General features: G+C 36.8%; 1 protein-coding gene across 1 annotated transcript in view; it reads left to right on the forward strand.

The window, feature by feature from the left end:
• lars2 (leucyl-tRNA synthetase 2, mitochondrial) overlaps positions 1-20,000 on the forward strand; it is a 102,640-nt gene that overhangs the window by 33,144 nt on the left and 49,496 nt on the right. Inside the window, exons 4-7 of the mRNA XM_084088601.1 lie at positions 1,023-1,114; positions 1,234-1,294; positions 4,033-4,122; positions 5,751-5,894. Coding sequence (XP_083944727.1) covers positions 1,023-1,114; positions 1,234-1,294; positions 4,033-4,122; positions 5,751-5,894 — 387 coding nt within the window. The remainder of the gene's footprint in view (positions 1-1,022; positions 1,115-1,233; positions 1,295-4,032; positions 4,123-5,750; positions 5,895-20,000) is intronic.

Here is a 20,000-nt window from a genome sequence, read left to right on the forward strand (position 1 = left end):
TTTCATGTTCTTGTTTTTGCAGATGCTCAATCCGAGCCCTTGTGTGTTTTTTCCACTTGATGCAGAAAAAGCCTTTGACAGGCTAAAGTAGAGCTATATGTGGGCAGTTCTGCAATGTTTTGGTTTTGGTGAACATTACATTTCTGTGATTAAGACACTTTACCTCTCACCTGAGGCATCAGTCTTAACTGGTAATATTATCCTCCCCCGTTCCTCATGTCCACTCTCCCCCTTATTGTTTTGTTTATCCCTTGAACCACTAGCACAAGCCATTAGGAAATCTGAAGTAACATAATCATATTATTTCGCTGTATGCTGATGACATTATTTTATATTTAGATCAATTTGATAAGTCAATAACCGGTATAATTAAGGAGTTCGATCGCTTTAGTAGTTTATCGGGATACAAGAAACTGGACCAGATCTGCTTTAATGCCAATTAACAATGTTAAGGTTAATTATCCTATCCCCTCATTCATTCCTATTAAAGATTCTTTCCTATCTATTTGGGTATTACCATATATTTGGGTATAAACATCCATAAGATTTCCAGGGACAATTTTAATTACATTTTAGGCAAGATCAAGAGTGATACTCAAAGATGGAATAATCTTAAAGTCTCTCTTCAAGGCCGAAGCTCCACAGTCAAAATGAATTTGTTACCTTGTCTTAATTTTTTTCTTTTCTCTATGCTTCCGCTTTCCCCCCGGTTTCATTTATGTATGACTGACAAATATGCATCACATTAAGTTTATTAGTTTGGGGTTAAAACTGTGTAAACCGAATGAATAGCAAGTTTATATGCAATTCAAATACATAAATCTTAAATTCAGGCTTACATTTTTTGTGTATTATTATTATTATTGTAATTATTACTAGCCTACTCTTATTATTATTGTTGTTAGCATTACTTCAGCCATCGTGCTCTTTAGAGTTCAGAATCTGTTGTCGATTGCAGCTGATAACGAAAGCAGACGGAGGGGTTTGACATTACTAACAGCTCGATGTTGCTCGACTTGCAGGTGTTGAACCCCATGGGCTGGGACGCGTTCGGGCTGCCGGCTGAGAACGCTGCCATCGAGCGAGACCTGGACCCAGAGGCGTGGACCAAAAGGTGCCGTTTCTCCACTCGATTAGTCACAGCCTCACTGACGTTCAACTACACACACAACTACACACACATAACGATCCGTCACACGGGTTCCTCACCAGCTCTTATTGTGTGTCCTCCAGTAACATGGAGTCCATGCGGAAGCAGCTGGACAGCCTGGGGCTCTGCTTTAATTGGGAGCGGGTGAGTGAGCGGAGGTGGATGAACACACACTCAACAGATGTGGGAACTGACCTGTGTTAACTTCGCTGGCTTACATCATTGCATCAGTTCACATCAGGAGTTTTTCCTCAGACACACATTCCCATGTATTTTGAGCACTAAAGGGCATTGTTAGTCACCATGTGCATCACAGCTGTATTTATTAATTTATTACAATAGTGACAACATCATCATCGTTCTGAATCCGATCTGGATGTAGTCTGGTTTTCTCAGCCTTTTGCTCAAAATGTTTTTTTTTTTTTAACGAACAAAAATTACCCAAATTCAAGTGTTGATTAAAAGAAGAATGCAAGAAGTTAGAATAAAACAGTTTTTATAGTTTAAAAGCAGAGGGTCTGTTCTTTCTTTTTTATGTATTGTGCGTTCTAGGGGCGAAGAACATTTTGTAAAATGATCAAAAATGGCTGGCAACTTTTTTCAAAAACATTGGCGGGGAAAGAGTTAAAGTGTGCTACTGATGTTCATTCGCCAACTCTATAGATAAAGCACAAAGAATTTACAACATTTCTAGTACAATCTTGTTCTCAGTATAATGCGATGTATATGGCAGATTGGCACTGTTTATCGCACAGTTTATCGTTTATGAACAAAGTGGCACTTTATCGAAGCCATAACGAGAAACAGCTTTAAATAAAACATAGGTCTACTGTTATGAAAATATGAGAACAAAATAACACTGCTGCATTATTAATATGAGCAGTGATTTCTGAAAAAGAAATGGCCAATTTAAACAGAATGTGACCGTCTCAAATAACCCATAGTCAGTAATGTTGGGCATTGCATTTGAGCTGAAACTGAAGAGTGAATGAACGGTCGGTAAACTGAAGCGCTTTGCTAGCTGGTTAATATTCTCAACCAAACACGTCCTATATGTATGGAAGCTTGAGTGAAAAATAAAAAAGGTAATTGCGACTTTTTAATCTCACAATTCTGACTTTTTTTCACACAATTGCGAGTTTACATCTCACAATTCTGACTTTTTATCTCAGAATTACGTGATATAAAGTCGCAATTGCGAGAAATATACTTGAAATTCTGAGTTTTTTTCTGAGAATTGCATATATCTCGCAATTCTGACTTTATAATACGCAATTGGGAGATATAAAGTCGCAATTGCATGATATAAAGTCGCAATTGCGTGTTATAAAGTCAGAATTGTGAGATATAAACTATTCTGAGGTAAAAAAAAAAAAAAAAGTCTGTTTTTTTCCCCCTTAGAATTGGACTTTATATCTCACAATTCTGAGAAAAGATGTCAGAATTGCGAGATATAAACTCATAAGTGTTTCCAGGTATCACTGCCTTTCAAATCCAGTTTCCCTTTATTTCGCCGGTCTGGAAGGCGCTAACCAATCAGACCTCAGGTACCGCCCATAATGCCTCAATAATCAATCCGAAAAATTGACAAATATATTTTTTAAAGTCAGTGCGATGATCGTTTTCATGATCGATCGTCGCTGTCACATCCGAGTACTCAAGGACTCAATCCCTAGTATTGACCAATCGGGTTTATCGTTTATTATTAAAAGAGCCTTTAGAATCGATTGTTTTGTGCTAATTTACGGGAAACATTTATTTAATGACAAAATAAAAGCCATAAATAGTTTAAGCCATGAACAAATCTCGTCTGTACATTAGGATTTAAACCCAGAGCATTTTTGCCGGTTCACAGCAGGATTGAGCTGGACTGTATCTGTAGCGAAGCTGATCTGATGAGCAGATCTGAGCTGGTGCCAGACGTGACACTCGGAGTTCAGTTTTATCTAATCGGATTAGAGAATGTCTTTTAGAGTTTGTTAAGTGATGCAGACTCTGACTCAGACTGTCTAAAGCTCAAGACTGCTTGGGTTTAGTCACATTACCACAGAGACCAGACTGAAAAAGAGATTATCATCAAAGTGGACATTGGGTTCTTCTTCACCTCTTGGTGACCTCCATTCTTCTGGCCCAAATACTCAATTTGGGACGAGTCTAGACTGCAGAGTCTTTATGGTTTCAGACTGCTTTCCCAGTTTTTGTAATATTTTGTGACACTACACTCTTCTATATAGAAGATGTTCATACCAGAAATTGCCTGAACTGTTTTACCGGTATTTTTGAAAAGGTCCTGTTCACACATGATCTCTAAACGGTAATTTACCGGTAAAGACTGTGTGTGTGAAAGGGGCTCGTGAAATAACTCAAAAGGTTAGGAAGTATGGGAGTTATTGTAGTGGCAAGTGTTAAACAACCCAAAACTCCTTTATATTTGAGCTCTGCTCAATCTGGAGTTTCTAGATAAATGAAAAGAGATTCATAAATAAATTAGTATTTGACTATAAGACACATTTCAAACATTTAACCCTTTAAATCCCAAAGGTTTTCATAGTTTTTATCCAGACTTTTTACTAGTAGTGGATTGTATCTCTATGGCTCGGTCTGACGAGTAATTCAGATTTGTATTTGCCCTGTCTGTATTTTCACTGATCCATTACAATTATCACTAACCCTAAAACAAAATGATATATTTTACTTTTAGAAATATAGGTTTTTTTTTTGCATGTTTGTTGAAAACGTATTGTTTTGCTCTGTATATTGTCTTTTTGCTCTGCCTTCCGTCTATGAGTTGGATTTTTTATATTTTTTTATATTGGTTTATATTGGTTTTATATTGAAATGACTTCTTTCTTTGAATGTGGTTTGGTCTAATCTTTTGACAGGAGATCACAACCTGTCTGCCTGATTATTATAAGTGGACCCAATATCTGTTCCTCAAGCTGTTTGAGGCTGGGCTGGCCTATCAGAAAGAGGTGAGCTGGTTTTTCATCTACGGTTGAGAAACACACTCTTGTCTATGTCTGGTGTGGTGAACTGCACTATTAATATTTCTATTGTTCTCTCTCGATAAACCTTTCACACTTCTGCTGGGTATGAGACCTAATCTTCATTATTCTTTGGTTTTTATTTAGCCATTATTAACCTTTATTCTGACATTACATGGCTTGCCCATCAACACCACTTTCATCCCACTACTATACATTAATAGACCTATTATCTGAAGTCTTTCTAGAAAACAAAAAAGCATTTTCTTGGGCCCTTCTGTGAAATTTTCCCCCCAACCAATTAGATTATGAAATAGAAAAGTTTCTGGCGCAACAAGTGCATTAAAGCTACAATTAGCATCAAGCTACATAACACAAGATTAACATTACGCTTTTACACAAAACTCACTTTAAACAACAATTGAGTGTTTGTAAAAACTTCTGATTGTTATCTAATGTGGATTTTAGTCATGGTTTTGAAATATGTTATATTTAGCATTTTATAACCAGTTAATTGTTATACCAGCTTAGCATTTATAATGTAAACATCCATCATTGATTTGAAAATACTCCAAATCGCATGAAAATCACACACAAATCATATACTATTGTAATCGTGTGTTTATTAGCTCCTTGTTTCACGTGTAGAAATGTTTCTTTGGGTGTGAGGAAGTTTACAGGGCATCTTCATCCTGATTATGGTCACGTAAGATGATTGACGAGTTTTATCATAAACAGTGGTGAAATATCGAAGCTGGAGTCTTTAATCTTTCTGATGATGCTCAGTTTATCCAGATCAAGTAAGAGTGTGATGTTTTAACGTCCAGTGAATGTTGAACAACAATAATCGTCTGCGATGCGCTGCAGATATTTTTTTTTATGATGTTTTTAAGGAGTTAATCATCAGTAAGTAATGTTAAATGTAAGTAATGTTAAAAAAAAAAAGTTTTAATGATAAATGATAAAAAAAAATACACTTCTGTTCAAAAGTTTGGGATCACTATGATATTTTCTATGTAAAGAAACTGACAGTTTTATTCAGCAAGGATGCATTAAGTTAAAAGACATTTGTGTTACAAGAGGTTTCTATTTCAAAGAAATGCTGTACTTTTGAATAATTACGTGTTGCGTGTTCCACCAAATATGAAGCAGCACGACTGTTTTCAACACCGATCATAATCACAAATGTTTCTTGAGCAACAAATCAGCATATTAGAATGATTTCTGAAGGAAAGTAATGATGCTGAAAATCCAGCTTTGATCACAGGAATAAATTAAATTTTACTATTTTCACATAGAAATCAGTTATTTTAAATTGTAATAATATTTCACAGTATTAGTTTTTTTTATCAAATAAATGCAGCCTTGGTGAGCAGAACAGACTTTTTTCAAAAATATAAAAAAATCTTACTGATCCCAAACTTTGATCCCTGCGATAGGACATCCGCTAAAAATCACATTGACACCAGCTGATTAAAACCCACTGTCCCAAATGATGAATAAAAGTCCATTTTAGTGAATAGAAAAGATCTTGCAGCATCATTGACAGATTCCACTTGGTTTAATATTAGCATCTAACGAAATTACATTTTATTTTCCTGGGGCCCTGTGCGCAGGCGCTGGTGAACTGGGACCCCGTGGATCAGACGGTTCTGGCAGATGAACAGGTGGATGAAAGCGGTCGCTCGTGGAGGTCTGGAGCTCCCGTGGAACAGAAGCTTCTAAAGCAGTGGTTCATCAAAACCACAAACTATGCCAAGGTACGACAGCCTGAAGCGGTCTGATCCTAGACCCACTCTATACGGCTTTTTTTAACTGGGTGCTTTTTTACATGATCATCTTTCTTCAGTGTGTAATGTTGCTGTTTAGGCATGAAAAAGCTTTGCAAAGTCACACAGTTCTTCTCTATATCAGTGTCAGTGTTTCTGAACTCCCTGAAACGCCTCCATTGTAGTCTTGAGTTTCTTCCTGAACGAACACGTCACAATATTCCTCATTTAAATAATTCATACGCAGAATAAAGGGGCGGGGCCTGGTTGAGTTAGTTAGTAGTGTGTTAAACTGACAGTTATGGAAAGGGGCAGGACATTTCACAAACACACTCGACCAATCACAACACACTTCTCCAGCTGACCAATCAGAGCACAGTGTGCTTTTCAGAAGGAGGGGCTTCATAGAGACAGGAACTAAACAGAGCGTTACTGACAGACTGGGAAGAGAGGAGATTAAACAATGGAGAATATGGGGAAAATAACGTGTTTATTGAACATTCAAGCATGAAAACCTGCTCTAGTTGAGCCCAAAAACAAAACAAGGGCATACTAGGCCCCATTCAAGAAGCTTTGATGGAAAATTAAAAAAGTTCTTTAAATCTCAATAAATATACAATTTTATATTTAATTTAATTTTCTTCTGTAAATTAAAAGAATGATTCGCAAATGAAACATGACTTGGTTTGAAGCCAGTTTTGAGTTTTCTTTGTGGTGAATTGGTCAGACCAGTTCATAAATTAGTCAGAATTGTTTATTGATGGAGACTTCCGGTGTGGCGCTGAAGCAGATGACTGCCTGAAATGACGTCTCCAAACCGGTCGATTGTAATCCCCTGGAAAATACACTTGGGAAGTTAAAAACAAGCTAAAGTTTAACATGGAAGGGGAGAAGCAAAAAAGGGTTAAAAATAAAGCAGGCTCTAAACAGGAAAAAGGAGAAACAACCGAAGATATTGACGGCGGCGGAGACGGTAATGGAAATAATGGCGATGCCGGGAAAGCAAACGAAGCAGTAGCTAGCTCTGGTTTACAGGCCACTCGAGACGAAATACGATCGTTTAGAGCTTCAAAAATGATATGGGTGCATTTCGACTCTCACTTCGGGATGATATGCAGAATGAACTGAACGATTTTAGAGAAGAAATTAATCAGAAATTGAAAGACTTCTCAGGCGAACTGCAAACCACGAACACCAGAGTGAGGGAAGCAGAACAACGCATAGCCGACATGGAAGAATGGAATGTAGCGGCAAGTGACGCAAGCCTTTTCCCCTTGGTTGAGCATTATTAAAGTTAGAGCTTATTTAGAGAGATCAGCCGGATGGCTTAGTGCAGGCGCTAATGGATCCTATGATGTATCTCGTAAATTACCCCACTAATAATGCCCAGAATGGCACCAAACTTCTACAGTAGTGCAAATAGGTTCTGTACTCATAAAACGAGGCATTGGAAAGTTTGCAAGTACTTCAGGAGTTTACTTAAATAACACTTGCCTGACGGCTCATGCTACCGCTAACCCGGACATCGACGTCACTTCACTGGTTTGAGAAAAGCACATAAAAGTCCTGGCAGAAAGCGATGCATAAGGATGTAGGTTGAAAATGTTCAACCAAGGGAAAAAAGGCTTCTGGGGGGTGTTTGGCTCGATGTCATGGTGCAAAGGACCCTAGGTTGATTTTACTCCAAACCATCCCTTTAAGAACAGGTGAAATCCCACAGTCATGGAGAGAAGCGGTAATTTCAATTATTCCAAAGGAAGGGAAAGATAAGAAGGAATGCAGTTCATATTGACCGATATCAGTCCTAGATGTGGACTATAAATTATTTGCTTCAATCTTAGAGGTTATCATCCCTGAGTTGGTGGATCTTGATCAAACTGGCTTTATACAAAACAGGCAAACACAGGATAACATAAGGAGAGCATTGCAAGTGATGAGTCATATTTTAACAAAAAATATAAGCGCAATGTTGATGAGTCTAGATGCTGAGAAAGCATTCGACTCTGTTGGATGGGATTACTTGTAATTACTTGTAGTACTGGCAAGATTCGGGTTTAATGATAATTTTATTCAGTGTATTAAAGCGTTATATTCCTCACCAGTAGCTAGGATAAAAATTAATGGCCACTTGTCTGAAACAATCCATTTGGAAAGAGGAACACGTCAGGGCAAGTCCGGCTCTTAAGTCCGGTTCGGTTTGCCCTGTTCATTGAGCCTTTGGCCCAAGCAATAAGAGAGGACTCAGAGATAAAAGGGATCTTGATTAGAGGAGATGCACATAAGATTCTAGTATTAGGTAATACTAGGTAGTAAGTCTAGTATTCCTAAATTGATGATCCTTTTAAAAACATATAATTTATATTCTGGGTATAAAATAAATATCCAAAAAACTCAAACCCTTATTTATAATTTTAGACCCAATCTGCATATAAGAAGGCAATATGATTTCAATTGGAAATAAAATATTTGGGGAGAACTCTAACAAAAGATATACCGAAACTCTTTGAAAGTAATTATGGACCTGTTAATAAGGAGGTAAAATCTGATATCTCTAAATGGACCCTGCTCCCATTAGATATGAGTAATCGAATAGAAATAATTAAAATGAACATGCTACCACGGATGCTTTATCTTTTTCAATCACTGCCTCCGGAAGTATTGCAAAAACATTTTAATGAATGGGATGGTATGATTTCAAGGTTTGTCTGGAATGGTAGAAGACCTAGAATTAGGTTTAAAACTTTGCAGTCAACAAAAGAAAAGGGAGGGAGAGCTCTACCATGTCTTCAGGACTATTATTATGCTGCTCAATTGAAACCCTTAGTACGTTGGTGTATACCAAGCTATGAATCAAGATGAAAAACCCTAGAAGTTTCACAGATAGACACACCTATACAGTCGATACTTGGAAATAAAAATCTAGCTGAAAGTAGCTATAACAGATTGAGTACTTAGACTGTATTTCCATTGAGGGTAGTATTGAAGAAACTGCAATTAGAGAAACAAGCTGGAGTTTTACGTTGGACAGCGTTTGACCCAGGTTTAGAGCCAGCTAGGGTAGACGAGAGATTTAAACAATGGGTTTGGAGAGGTATCACATCTCACTGTTCAGCCATTTCTTATGGGAAATTACAGAGTAATCAGGCACTTTCAAATACATTTGGACCAGAAAAGCAGGATTTTTATAGATATTTGCTGGTCAGAGATTATTTTAACAAAAAAATTAAAAGTACGTTGACGGAAGATTATCATTTAATTACAATATTTTCAAATGCGTACACATTAGAAGGTAGCAAAAGGCTGGTTTCAAGATTGTATGGAAGTATGCAAGCATCCAATGACCATTCATCAATATACAATGGGAGAAAGAGTCTGACTCACAAATAACAGATGAAGACTGGACAGATATACAGTGCTATGCATAAGTTTAGACACCCATGCTAAAGTTGACTAAAAAGAGGAATAAAAAATCATCTTTTGGAAATTGAACTTAATGCCTTAATTAAAAAAATTAGGAAAAATCCAACCTTTAAGGACACCAGTTTTCTTTGTGAATGAATAATGTATCGTAAATAAATAAATGTTCTTCCTTAAAATACAGGGTGCATAAGTCTGGACACCCCTATGTTAAATTCCCATAGAGGCAGGCGGATTTTTATTGGAATTTATGAATTTATATGGAATTAAAATAGAGAGATACCTAGAGACCATACCTAGAGATTGGCATGGTTTTATTTCAGTTAGCCTAATAGCTGGTTTGATTTGCATTGAGAGATGATCTTATGGAAAGTACTCCATGCCACTCTCTAGGTATGGTGAATGCTATGTGATGATGTGGGGCTATTTTAATTCCAAAGGCCAAGGGAACTTTATCAGGATGCATAGTATCCTGGATCCATGAAGTAACTGGCCTTTAAAAATAAAAATCTGCCTGCCTCTATGGGAATTTAACATAGGGGTGTCCAGACTTATGCACCCTGTATTTTAAGGAAGAACATTTATTTATTTACGATACATTATTCATTCACAAAGAAAATTGGTGTCCTTAAAGGTTGGATTTTTCCTATTTTTTTTAATTAAGGCATTAAGTTCAATTTCCAAAAGATGATTTTTTTATTCCTCTTTTTAGTCAACTTTAGCATGGGTGTCTAAACTTATGCATAGCACTGTATGTGTGATACAGGCAAATACCACAAACTCAAGATCCTGGAGGGAATTTGGATGAAAAAATTTGGCACGATTTTTTATAACTCCCAAATTAACAGCACTACATACAGGCACACAGAGCCGAGGCTTTAGCTGGAGGCAATGTGAAACCCCGACGGCTAATCATTACCATAGTTTCTGGGCCTGTCCAAAAATAAAATAGTTTTGGCAAGAAGAAGTGGCAGAGATTAAATAATGGGAGTGGAGGTTGATTTTTCGTTCACTACATTATATTTAGGGTAAAATACCAGAAAATGTTTTAGACAAGGATAAATACTTATTAAAAATATTGTTAGCAAGCAGTAGGAAATTAATAACCCGTAAATGGTTACAGGTTGACCCTCCAACAAAGGATCAATGGCTAGGGATCGTAAATGAAATATACAGGATGGAGAGACTTACATTTATATTAAGGCTCAAATCTGAAAAATTTAATAAGTATTGCGGAAAATGGATTATGTATGTAAACCATTGAGGAAAGTGTGATATTGTATATTAAGAGTTTAGAAATATTTTGTGTACTGATATTGTAGCATCCATGATAACTTTGTGTTCTTTGTTCCAATAAAAAAAAAAAAAAAAAAAAAACAATACAAAAAAAACAATTATTTATTGATAAATTAGTTTGAATTTGAATTATTTCATTTATTGTAAACTCCTATTCCAGCATTCACAAACCACTAGAAAGTCTGTGGAAAAGTCACTGGTCAAAAAGGTAAAACAACAAAAGGGAAATGTAAAAGGGCATGTATTCTAATGAGACATTCAGATTTGGCAATCATATTATCTCAATTACAGCAAAGTACTTTAGTACGAATCCAAATGAACATGTCGACCATTTATTATTGCACAATATCTGCTTTAGGGAAGCTGGCTAGAGTGCACTCGATCTTAATTATACTTCCTCTATTAAAAAATAAATAAATAAATAATCCACCCACACAATAACTGGTTAAAAGTCCTGTGAGTATAAACCATTTGAAGCACTCAAGCTCTCACGGAGGAGGCCTGTCTGTGCTGAGGATCTGAAGGCTTATGAGACCCTCGAGTCCAAATGTTCAAGTCTACGAGATGCCCGTACATGAACGCCACTACGACGTGATGACTATCAGCTAACGAATCATGTTGGAAGCCAAAAGGAATTGGTCATAAATAAGTTTAAATTGTGAATGTAGAAACTGTGAAATTGAGTTTTGTGTTCTGCTAATGAACAATAAAGCTTGCCAGAAAATATAACTCATTTAGCCAGTTCATACAACAACAGACCCATGCGATTTCCCATTATTCTCTGTGGCAGCGCTAAATAGATAAATGACATAATGCTGCAGTCGCACACCTAATGCACATCATTTGCTGTTCATTTTCTTGCAATAACACTATAAAGCTTCCAGTCTTTGTGAGTAAGTGCAAAAAGGAATTTGTCCATTATGTTTTTGACCAAAGGGCAGCATTAGTTCAGGTCAGTCCCGCATGAAACGACCCTGAAACGACATCTGAGGTGTGAGCGACTGCTGGTCCGTCTCGTCCTCCATCTCTGTCCTCCAGCCTGAGAGTTCTGAACCCACTTTTTTTGGTGCTATTATGTGTATATATCTAGTGCTGCATCCAAAATAAAAGTTTGTGCTTACATAATATATGTGTGTGTACAATTATTTTGTATAAATACACACATATGCATGTATACATTTAAGAATATTTGCACGTATATACTGTATTTATACATTTATTTACATTTATATAGAAATAATAAAGAAATTCTTAAATATGTACATGCATGTGTGTGTATTTATATATACAGTACAAAATAATTATACACACTGCACACATACATTATGTAAACAAACTTTTATTTTGTGATTTATATACAGTGAGGAAAATAAGTATTTGAACACCCTGCTATTTTGCGAGTTCTCCCACTTGGAAATCGTGGAGGGGTCTGAAATTGTCATCGTAGGTGCATGTCCACTGTGAGAGACATAATCTAAAAAAAAAAAATCCAGAAATCACAATATATGATTTTTTAACTATTTATGTGTATGATACAGCTGCAAATAAGTATTTGAACACCTGTCTATCAGCTAGAATTCTGACCCTCAAAGACCTGTTAGTCTGCCTTTAAAATGTCCACCTCCACTCCATTTATTATCCTAAATTAGATGCACCTGTTTGAGGTCGTTAGCTGCATAAAGACACCTGTCCACCCCATACAATCAGTAAGAATCCAACTACTAACATGGCCAAGACCAAAGAGCTGTCCAAAGACACTAGAGACAAAATTGTACACCTCCACAAGGCTGGAAAGGGCTACGGGGAAATTGCCAAGCAGCTTGGTGAAAAAAGGTCCACTGTTGGAGCAATCATTAGAAAATGGAAGAAGCTAAACATGACTGTCAATCTCCCTCGGACTGGGGCTCCATGCAAGATCTCACCTCGTGGGGTCTCAATGATCCTAAGAAAGGTGAGAAATCAGCCCAGAACTACACGGGAGGAGCTGGTCAATGACCTGAAAAGAGCTGGGACCACCGTTTCCAAGGTTACTGTTGGTAATACACTAAGACGTCATGGTTTGAAATCATGCATGGCACCGAAGGTTCCCCTGCTTAAACCAGCACATGTCAAGGCCCGTCTTAAGTTTGCCAATGACCATTTGGATGATCCAGAGGAGTCATGGGAGAAAGTCATGTGGTCAGATGAGACCAAAATAGAACTTTTTGGTCATAATTCCACTAAACGTGTTTGGAGGAAGAAGAATGATGAGTACCATCCCAAGAACACCATCCCTACTGTGAAGCATGGGGGTGGTAGCATCATGCTTTGGGGGTGTTTTTCTACACATGGGACAGGGCGACTGCACTGTATTAAGGAGAGGATGACTGGGGCCATGTATTGCAAGATTTTGGGGAACAACCACCTTCCCTCAGTTAGAGCATTGAAGATGGGTCGAGGCTGGGTCTTCCAACATGACAATGACCCGAAGCACACAGCCAGGATAACCAAGCAGTGGCTCTGTAAGAAGCATATCAAGGTTCTGGCGTGGCCTAGCCAGTCTCCAGACCTAAACCCAATAGAGAATCTTTGGAGGGAGCTCAAACTCCGTGTTTCTCAGCGACAGCCCAGAAACCTGACTGATCTAGAGAAGATCTGTGTGGAGGAGTGGGCCAAAATCCCTCCTGCAGTGTGTGCAAACCTGGTGAAAAACTACAGGAAACGTTTGACCTCTGTAATTGCAAACAAAGGCTACTGTACCAAATATTAACATTGATTTTCTCATGTGTTCAAATACTTATTTGCAGCTGTATTATACAAATAAATAGTTAAAAATCATATATTGTGATTTCTGGATTTTTTTTTTTAGATTATGTCTCTCACAGTGGACATGCACCTACGATGACAATTTCAGACCCCTCCATGATTTCTAAGTGGGAGAACTTGCAAAATAGCAGGGTGTTCAAATACTTATTTTCCTCACTGTATATAATGTGTAATTATTGCTATTATGTGTAACACTAGTCCATTAGAGGCAAGCTTGATGAACCCAAGTGCAGTTTTATTAACATTAAACTGAACGAAATACTAAATAACAAAGCTAGACCTGATGACAATGGAAACATGAGAGCTGTTTACACACAGAGACTAATGACTAAACAAGGAACACCTGTGAACAATCAAGATGATCAACCAATAAGAACATGACACATAAGACTCAGGAAACACGGTCACAGGAGGGCAAGGAATCACATGACAAGAAACCAGGAAACATGACTGAGAGAATGACAAAATAAAAGACATGAAACTTAAACTTGAAACAAAACCACAACACAGACGTGACAACTCGGGTCCATTAAATTATATTATTAAATATATATTTTTGATTTTATTAATGTATTAGTAAATGTTGAAATAAACATTTTAATAAGATATACATAATAAATGCTTATGCAGTATTTTTCAACTGATGTTAACAAAAAATTGTGGTTTTGACAGGTAAAAACTATGAATTACCATATAATTTACTTTCATTTGTGGTGGTTATCGGTACATTTTAAGGTAAAAAGCATCTGATGTATTAACATTGAATCACTTAATATAATATATACGGTTATAACTTGTAAAATATACAGGCATCATTTTTCACCATCCTGTAATACCAGAAACATATCAGTATTTTTTACAGTGAATTTCAGGCAACCAGTTTACTTTTAATCTAATTAAATAGTGTATTTTTTATTTAGTTTTGCAAAGTAAATATTAGTAATATCTAGTTAATATCAATACAATTATTTTGACACAGACAGGGAGTTCAGATTAGAAATGTTAGCAACATGTTAAAACATGCTAGCAATGACATCATCATAAAACATGTTAGCTCTGTCTAGAAAGCATGCTAAAAACACCTAGCAACAGGTTAATAATGCCTAACAACACTTAAGAAATGCTAACATGCTAGAAATGCCTATGTGGGCTGATGTGATTGCTTAGAGATCTAATAAGGTTAGTGATCTAATTGGGTATAAAAACAGATTATTGGGAAATAGTTTGAAATGGTTACTTGGGAGTCTAATGAGATTAAATGGGGTCTGAAGTAGAGCTGTACGATTCTCCTCTGCCCTTTTAAACCTTTGACGAAATCACAGCGGGAGCTTCAGATCTGTGTTTGTGCTGCTGCTGATCCAGAGAGAGCAGTTGTCATGTATAGATATGAAACCGCTTCACAAACCGTCTTTTCAACCACACGGTATCATTATTTCTGTGGTACAATAAATCAGATTATTACAGAAGTGCTGGGATATAAACACTGATATCTACGGAAGCGATCGAAATAGTGCAAATTACCTTTTGAAAAGTATCTTGATGCTTCAAATAATGATTGTATCAATTACACCGTCACACCAGTAGGTGGCGACAACTGTGTTAAAAGATGTATTATTCGTCATTGAATCCATAGATATCATATATAAAGGCTAGATGTCTCGTGCGCTCTGCTGGCCAATGGAGATCAATGTCCGCACACGGCGGCCATCTTGCCACAGTGGACTCGCTCACTCGTTTAATGGTGCATGTACTTTTAAATAACCATAACTTGCTCAATTTTCTACCGATTTTCAAACGGTTTGGTTTGTTATAAACGTCAGAGATGTAGTTATGACACTACATACATACACTGCATACATATGAATAATTATAACATACATGTTTAAGCATTCGGAATTATAGCCACGTTAATAACGTTTGTAAGAAACCAAACCGTTTGTAAATCCGTCAATATTTCAGCGAGATATGAGGATTTGTGTGCATGCTGATCACTCACCTAATGCACAGCTTCACTGTGGTAAGATGGCCGAACGGCGATGCCGGAAGTGAATGCGCCATAAGACATCTAGCGTTTATATATGATATCTATGATTGAATCATTTATTCAAGAGATTCATTCAAAAGCACTGATTCATCCAGTAAGAAAACAAGTATTTATGAGTCATTGAATCATTCATTCAATATGTGAGTAATTATTTTAACATTTTTAAATCGACTGTATAAATTATCATTTTTGTTTAGTTTTGTTCGTGGGAGAATCACAATCTCTATTTTAAACCAAAAAAATCATGATTCTCAATTTGTCCAGGATCGTGCAGCTCTTGTCTGAAGTGCTCTTATACGGTCTGTCAGAGATTACATTTGTTTTCCTTTTCTTTCTGTCTTACAATAAGACCTTCAAGCCTCAAGCTTTAAAATGGTTTCATGCTTTCAGGCAGGCATTGTCAAGCCAACATCAAAGTGTGTCATCAGACTTTATCTAATTAACAACATGCTATGTTTGTGTATTGTGTTATTAGCTTAGCAACATGCTAACGGGAAACTATTGAAATCAGTCACAAGTCGAGTCTCCTGTCATACACTAACACTACATTGTTTTTGTGTCTAGTTGCATCAATTTGGTTAAGTAAAGGAGGCTGCTTTAGATGGCAGTTGTCTGTGTTGGCAGCTCAGTGTGTGAGTGTGTGTTAATTCACTGTCTGTCTCTGTCGGATGTGTTGAAATGGCACAGCATGTTCCTGCGATTCACATAGACTCTCATTTTCTCAGTAGTGGAGGTGTGTGTGTGTGTGTGTATCTGCATAACTGTGCTGTCCATTAAAGTAAAAAAGTAAAACAATTATGTCGTGTAAAGAAACATATTTTCCTTCCACCTTTCATAAATGTGAGTGTACACATCTATATCATTATTTTCAAAACTGTTTTAAATATATTGCTAAAATTATCATGAATTTTAAATTCATAAATATCATTTATGTTTTGACAAGTTGCACACTCCTGACAACCTGAGCCAGCCTTGCCTTGTCAAATTATCAGATTTTTCAAGATATTTGTTGGCCTTGATACACATTCAGGAGGGTTGTCATGATATCATTTAATATATATATATATTGCATGTTGGTTGCATCACATGGCAGACAAAAAATGACCAAATATGTATACTATTTTAACAAAACTGCTTATATTTTTTTTCTAAGAACTAATAATAAAAGACTAGCCAAACTTTTAAATAAGATTTTTCTTATTAAAGAATTTTATTCTTTCAAGGATTTTTTTCCCCCTTTGGATATCATGACAGTTATGTTTTTACATTTACATTTTGGTCTGCATCACACAATGCATATTTGAATAAATTAATAGATCTGGACAACAAAATTAGCACAATTGCATCGAACCCTATTGCTTAAGGGTTGTTCAAAGCCCAAAATATGCAATTAAACAACCGTCCAGAACCACCTCACAGCAACACCCCTGGCATCTTCCCACAACTCGCTCGCGTCATGCCGTGAGTTTTGCACAGGCAAACAGCACTCATATTTTCACATCCAGTTCATTAAAGCACTCTCTCAATCAGCCCTGACTATGCAGTCATGAATCATGTATGCAAATAGTTCTGTCTGCACTAAAGCGGATCGCCAAACACTTCTCCACTGTTTAAGAGATTTGTGCGTTGCCATGGATACTCTATAAATGGCTTCAGAAATGTTCTCTATAGCCTTGTTGAACCAGGTTTTATTTGAAAACATGGACGGGTTTGAATAGAGAGATGTAGCCTTTGGTTCGGCTCTCCTGCAGTGCTTGGCTCTTTGAGCGTTTTGTTTGCCTCTTACACCTCGCACTGTGTCCAAGTCAGATCTAAGCGTGTTTGCAGACTGAATCCTGGCAGGCCTGTTTGGCTGATAAAATCCTCTTCTGCAATGCATGCTGTGAGAAACCAAAGCACAAATTACATGGGCATCTTTGGTGAGCATTTTTGGGGTCCTTGTATCTGTCATTACTTATTACTACTTTTATTATTATTACTTAAGTGGGCGGCTCCTTTAAGGCTTGTCAGTAAATGTCAGAATCTAAATTGCTTAAATTATCATGAATTTTAAATTAATTAATATCATTTATGTCTCGGTGAGTTGCACCACGACATTTGACAACCTGAGCTAACCTTGCCTTGTCAAATTATCATTTTTTTCAAGATATTTGTTGGCCTTGACACACATTCAGAAGGGTTGTCATGATATTTAAATATATATATATATATATATATATATATATATATATATATATATATATATATATATATATATATATATATTTGACATGTTGGTTGCATCACGTGGCAGACAATAAATACCAAATATTTATACTATTTTAACAAACTGCTTATATTTTATTTTTAAGAACTAATAATAAAAGACTAGCCAAATTTATTAATATGATTTTTTCGAATTAAAGAAAAATGTTATGATTGGCTAACGTCATTGCATGGGAAACTGTATCAATGCCCACTCGCTATTGCGTGTGACTAAGGGTATGTTTACACGACAACGTTATACTTAAAACGGAGAAGTTTTTCCTTTGAGTTTTCCGTGTATTTTGTCAAATCGATCCCCATTCACACGGATCCGCGAAAATGACTGAAAACGCTGTATTCTGCTGCCAGGCCAGTAGATGGCGATGAAACACTATAGACTGAACACGTAATACGCATGTGCATGACCTCATCGTCTTCAGAGAGTAGCATTTTTGTTTTTTACACAGAAACCGTTTTCAAAAACGTCCAATTTGAAACCGAAGTTCGTGGTTTCAGGCACCCAAAACGCCGTTTTCGTGTAAATGAACGGCCAAAACGCATAAAAAGTTTTACGTTTTTAGTTGAAAACGGTGACGTGTAAACAGCCCCTAAGTCATTTGAAAACATTATCCATGTAAAAAAAAGACATAGCATAATGAAATCATTTACTGTTTGTGATGCAGCTGCTGTCAGAGCCATTTTACATAACAATCTGCAGTCAAATGCTCCGAACAAACATACAGTTCTCTGACGCAATCCGGGACTACTACTAAAGTCCTCCTGTAGTCAATAATTTTATCCCTTAAAACTCATCTTTGATCACCAAAATTACAATTTTTTTTCCTTGAAATAAAATTCTTCATGCCTTAAAATAGCTTGAATGTAACTCGACACCCTTGCTTCATTTAGTGTACGTGGTTCAATGAATATGCAAATGAGCCCCGCCTCCACTCACTCAGCTCAGAGATCCACTGGTTGACGATCACACGTTGATCTGATTGGTTACAAGGTAGTTTGTGACGTCAGAAACACCAGCGATTTCAAAGCGTGTTTTTGAGACTGTCTTTGGTTCACTGCAGTTTTAAGGAGAAAATACTCAGCAATGGAGTCGACTTATGAATTTACACATGGCTTGTCTTAAAGCAAATGAAAAACACCACATAGACATATAAACAACATTAAAAGCTTGATTTTCACCACAGGGGGACTCAAGTTTTTGCTTTTTTCGCCAACGAAAATAGTTTCAAACAAATCGATAGCAGACATGTTGTGCATTCCCAAGCGACACACTCATTACTCGTTGTTTCGTTACTGTTTCGTAATCAGCTGCTTTGAACAAATTGGTTGAATAAATGATTCCGTGACTCACTTATTAAGTGATTTGCCGCCACATTCTGGCAGTTTTAGTTTCATATTTAAAAGTATAATTTCATTTTTCCATCATATTTCTATATTCAAAGTGTTACTTTTGAAACATTAATTAATTGTACCAATTTAACTTCTGTGGCTCCTCTGCAGTGTAAAGATGAATTTTGTTGTTAGTGCTTTCATTTGATTAGTAGCAGCTCTGTATAGTGTCTTATTATTCTAATTGTATTAATTAATTAAATACAAGACATTTTACAGGCAGTAAATGATGTTGATGAATTCTAGGAGGTGCTGGTTTGGTCTTGGTCTCACTCTCAACACATGCTGGTCTTGGTCTTGACTTGGTCTCTCTGTTTAGGTGGTCTTGACTACAGCACTAGTTTACGACGACGAGGATCTTTTAAGCTAAAAAACAACAACAAACATGCATGATGTTTTAATGGTACAAAGACCCCTTACATACCAAAAGATCAAATAAAATTGTATTCCTTATGTTATGACCCCTAACAGTGTTTACACACCTAAAGAAGTCAATCTACTGGCTATTGTTCTCCCTACACATCAAACTGAAGAAAAAATGACCTTTAAGCATTTCAAAAAGTGCTCACATTGTCTTGTGCAGAACTCATTTGGTAACTCGCTCTGCTCAAACGAGTTGAAGATTTGAATACCCTGATTAGAGCGCTCTGAAATGAGACGGCTACACCCCTTCCCTCTTCGTGTAAGTGTGAAACGTCCTTCCTGCGAGTGCGTCCGAGTCGCTAATGAGTGCAGTGCTGAGGAAACGTCAACATTTGGGCGCCTTCAATTATTTCTATTGGTTTTGCACTCTGGAAGCGAAGCCTCTTGTGCGTGAGACCGCTAATGGCTAGTGACAGAGAGGAGCGAGATCTCACAACCCAAGTGTTGGCTTTTCATATCAT

This window comes from Abramis brama, assembly GCF_963993115.1.
Source record: "Abramis brama genome assembly, chromosome: 17".
Classification (NCBI taxonomy): domain Eukaryota; kingdom Metazoa; phylum Chordata; class Actinopteri; order Cypriniformes; family Leuciscidae; genus Abramis; species Abramis brama.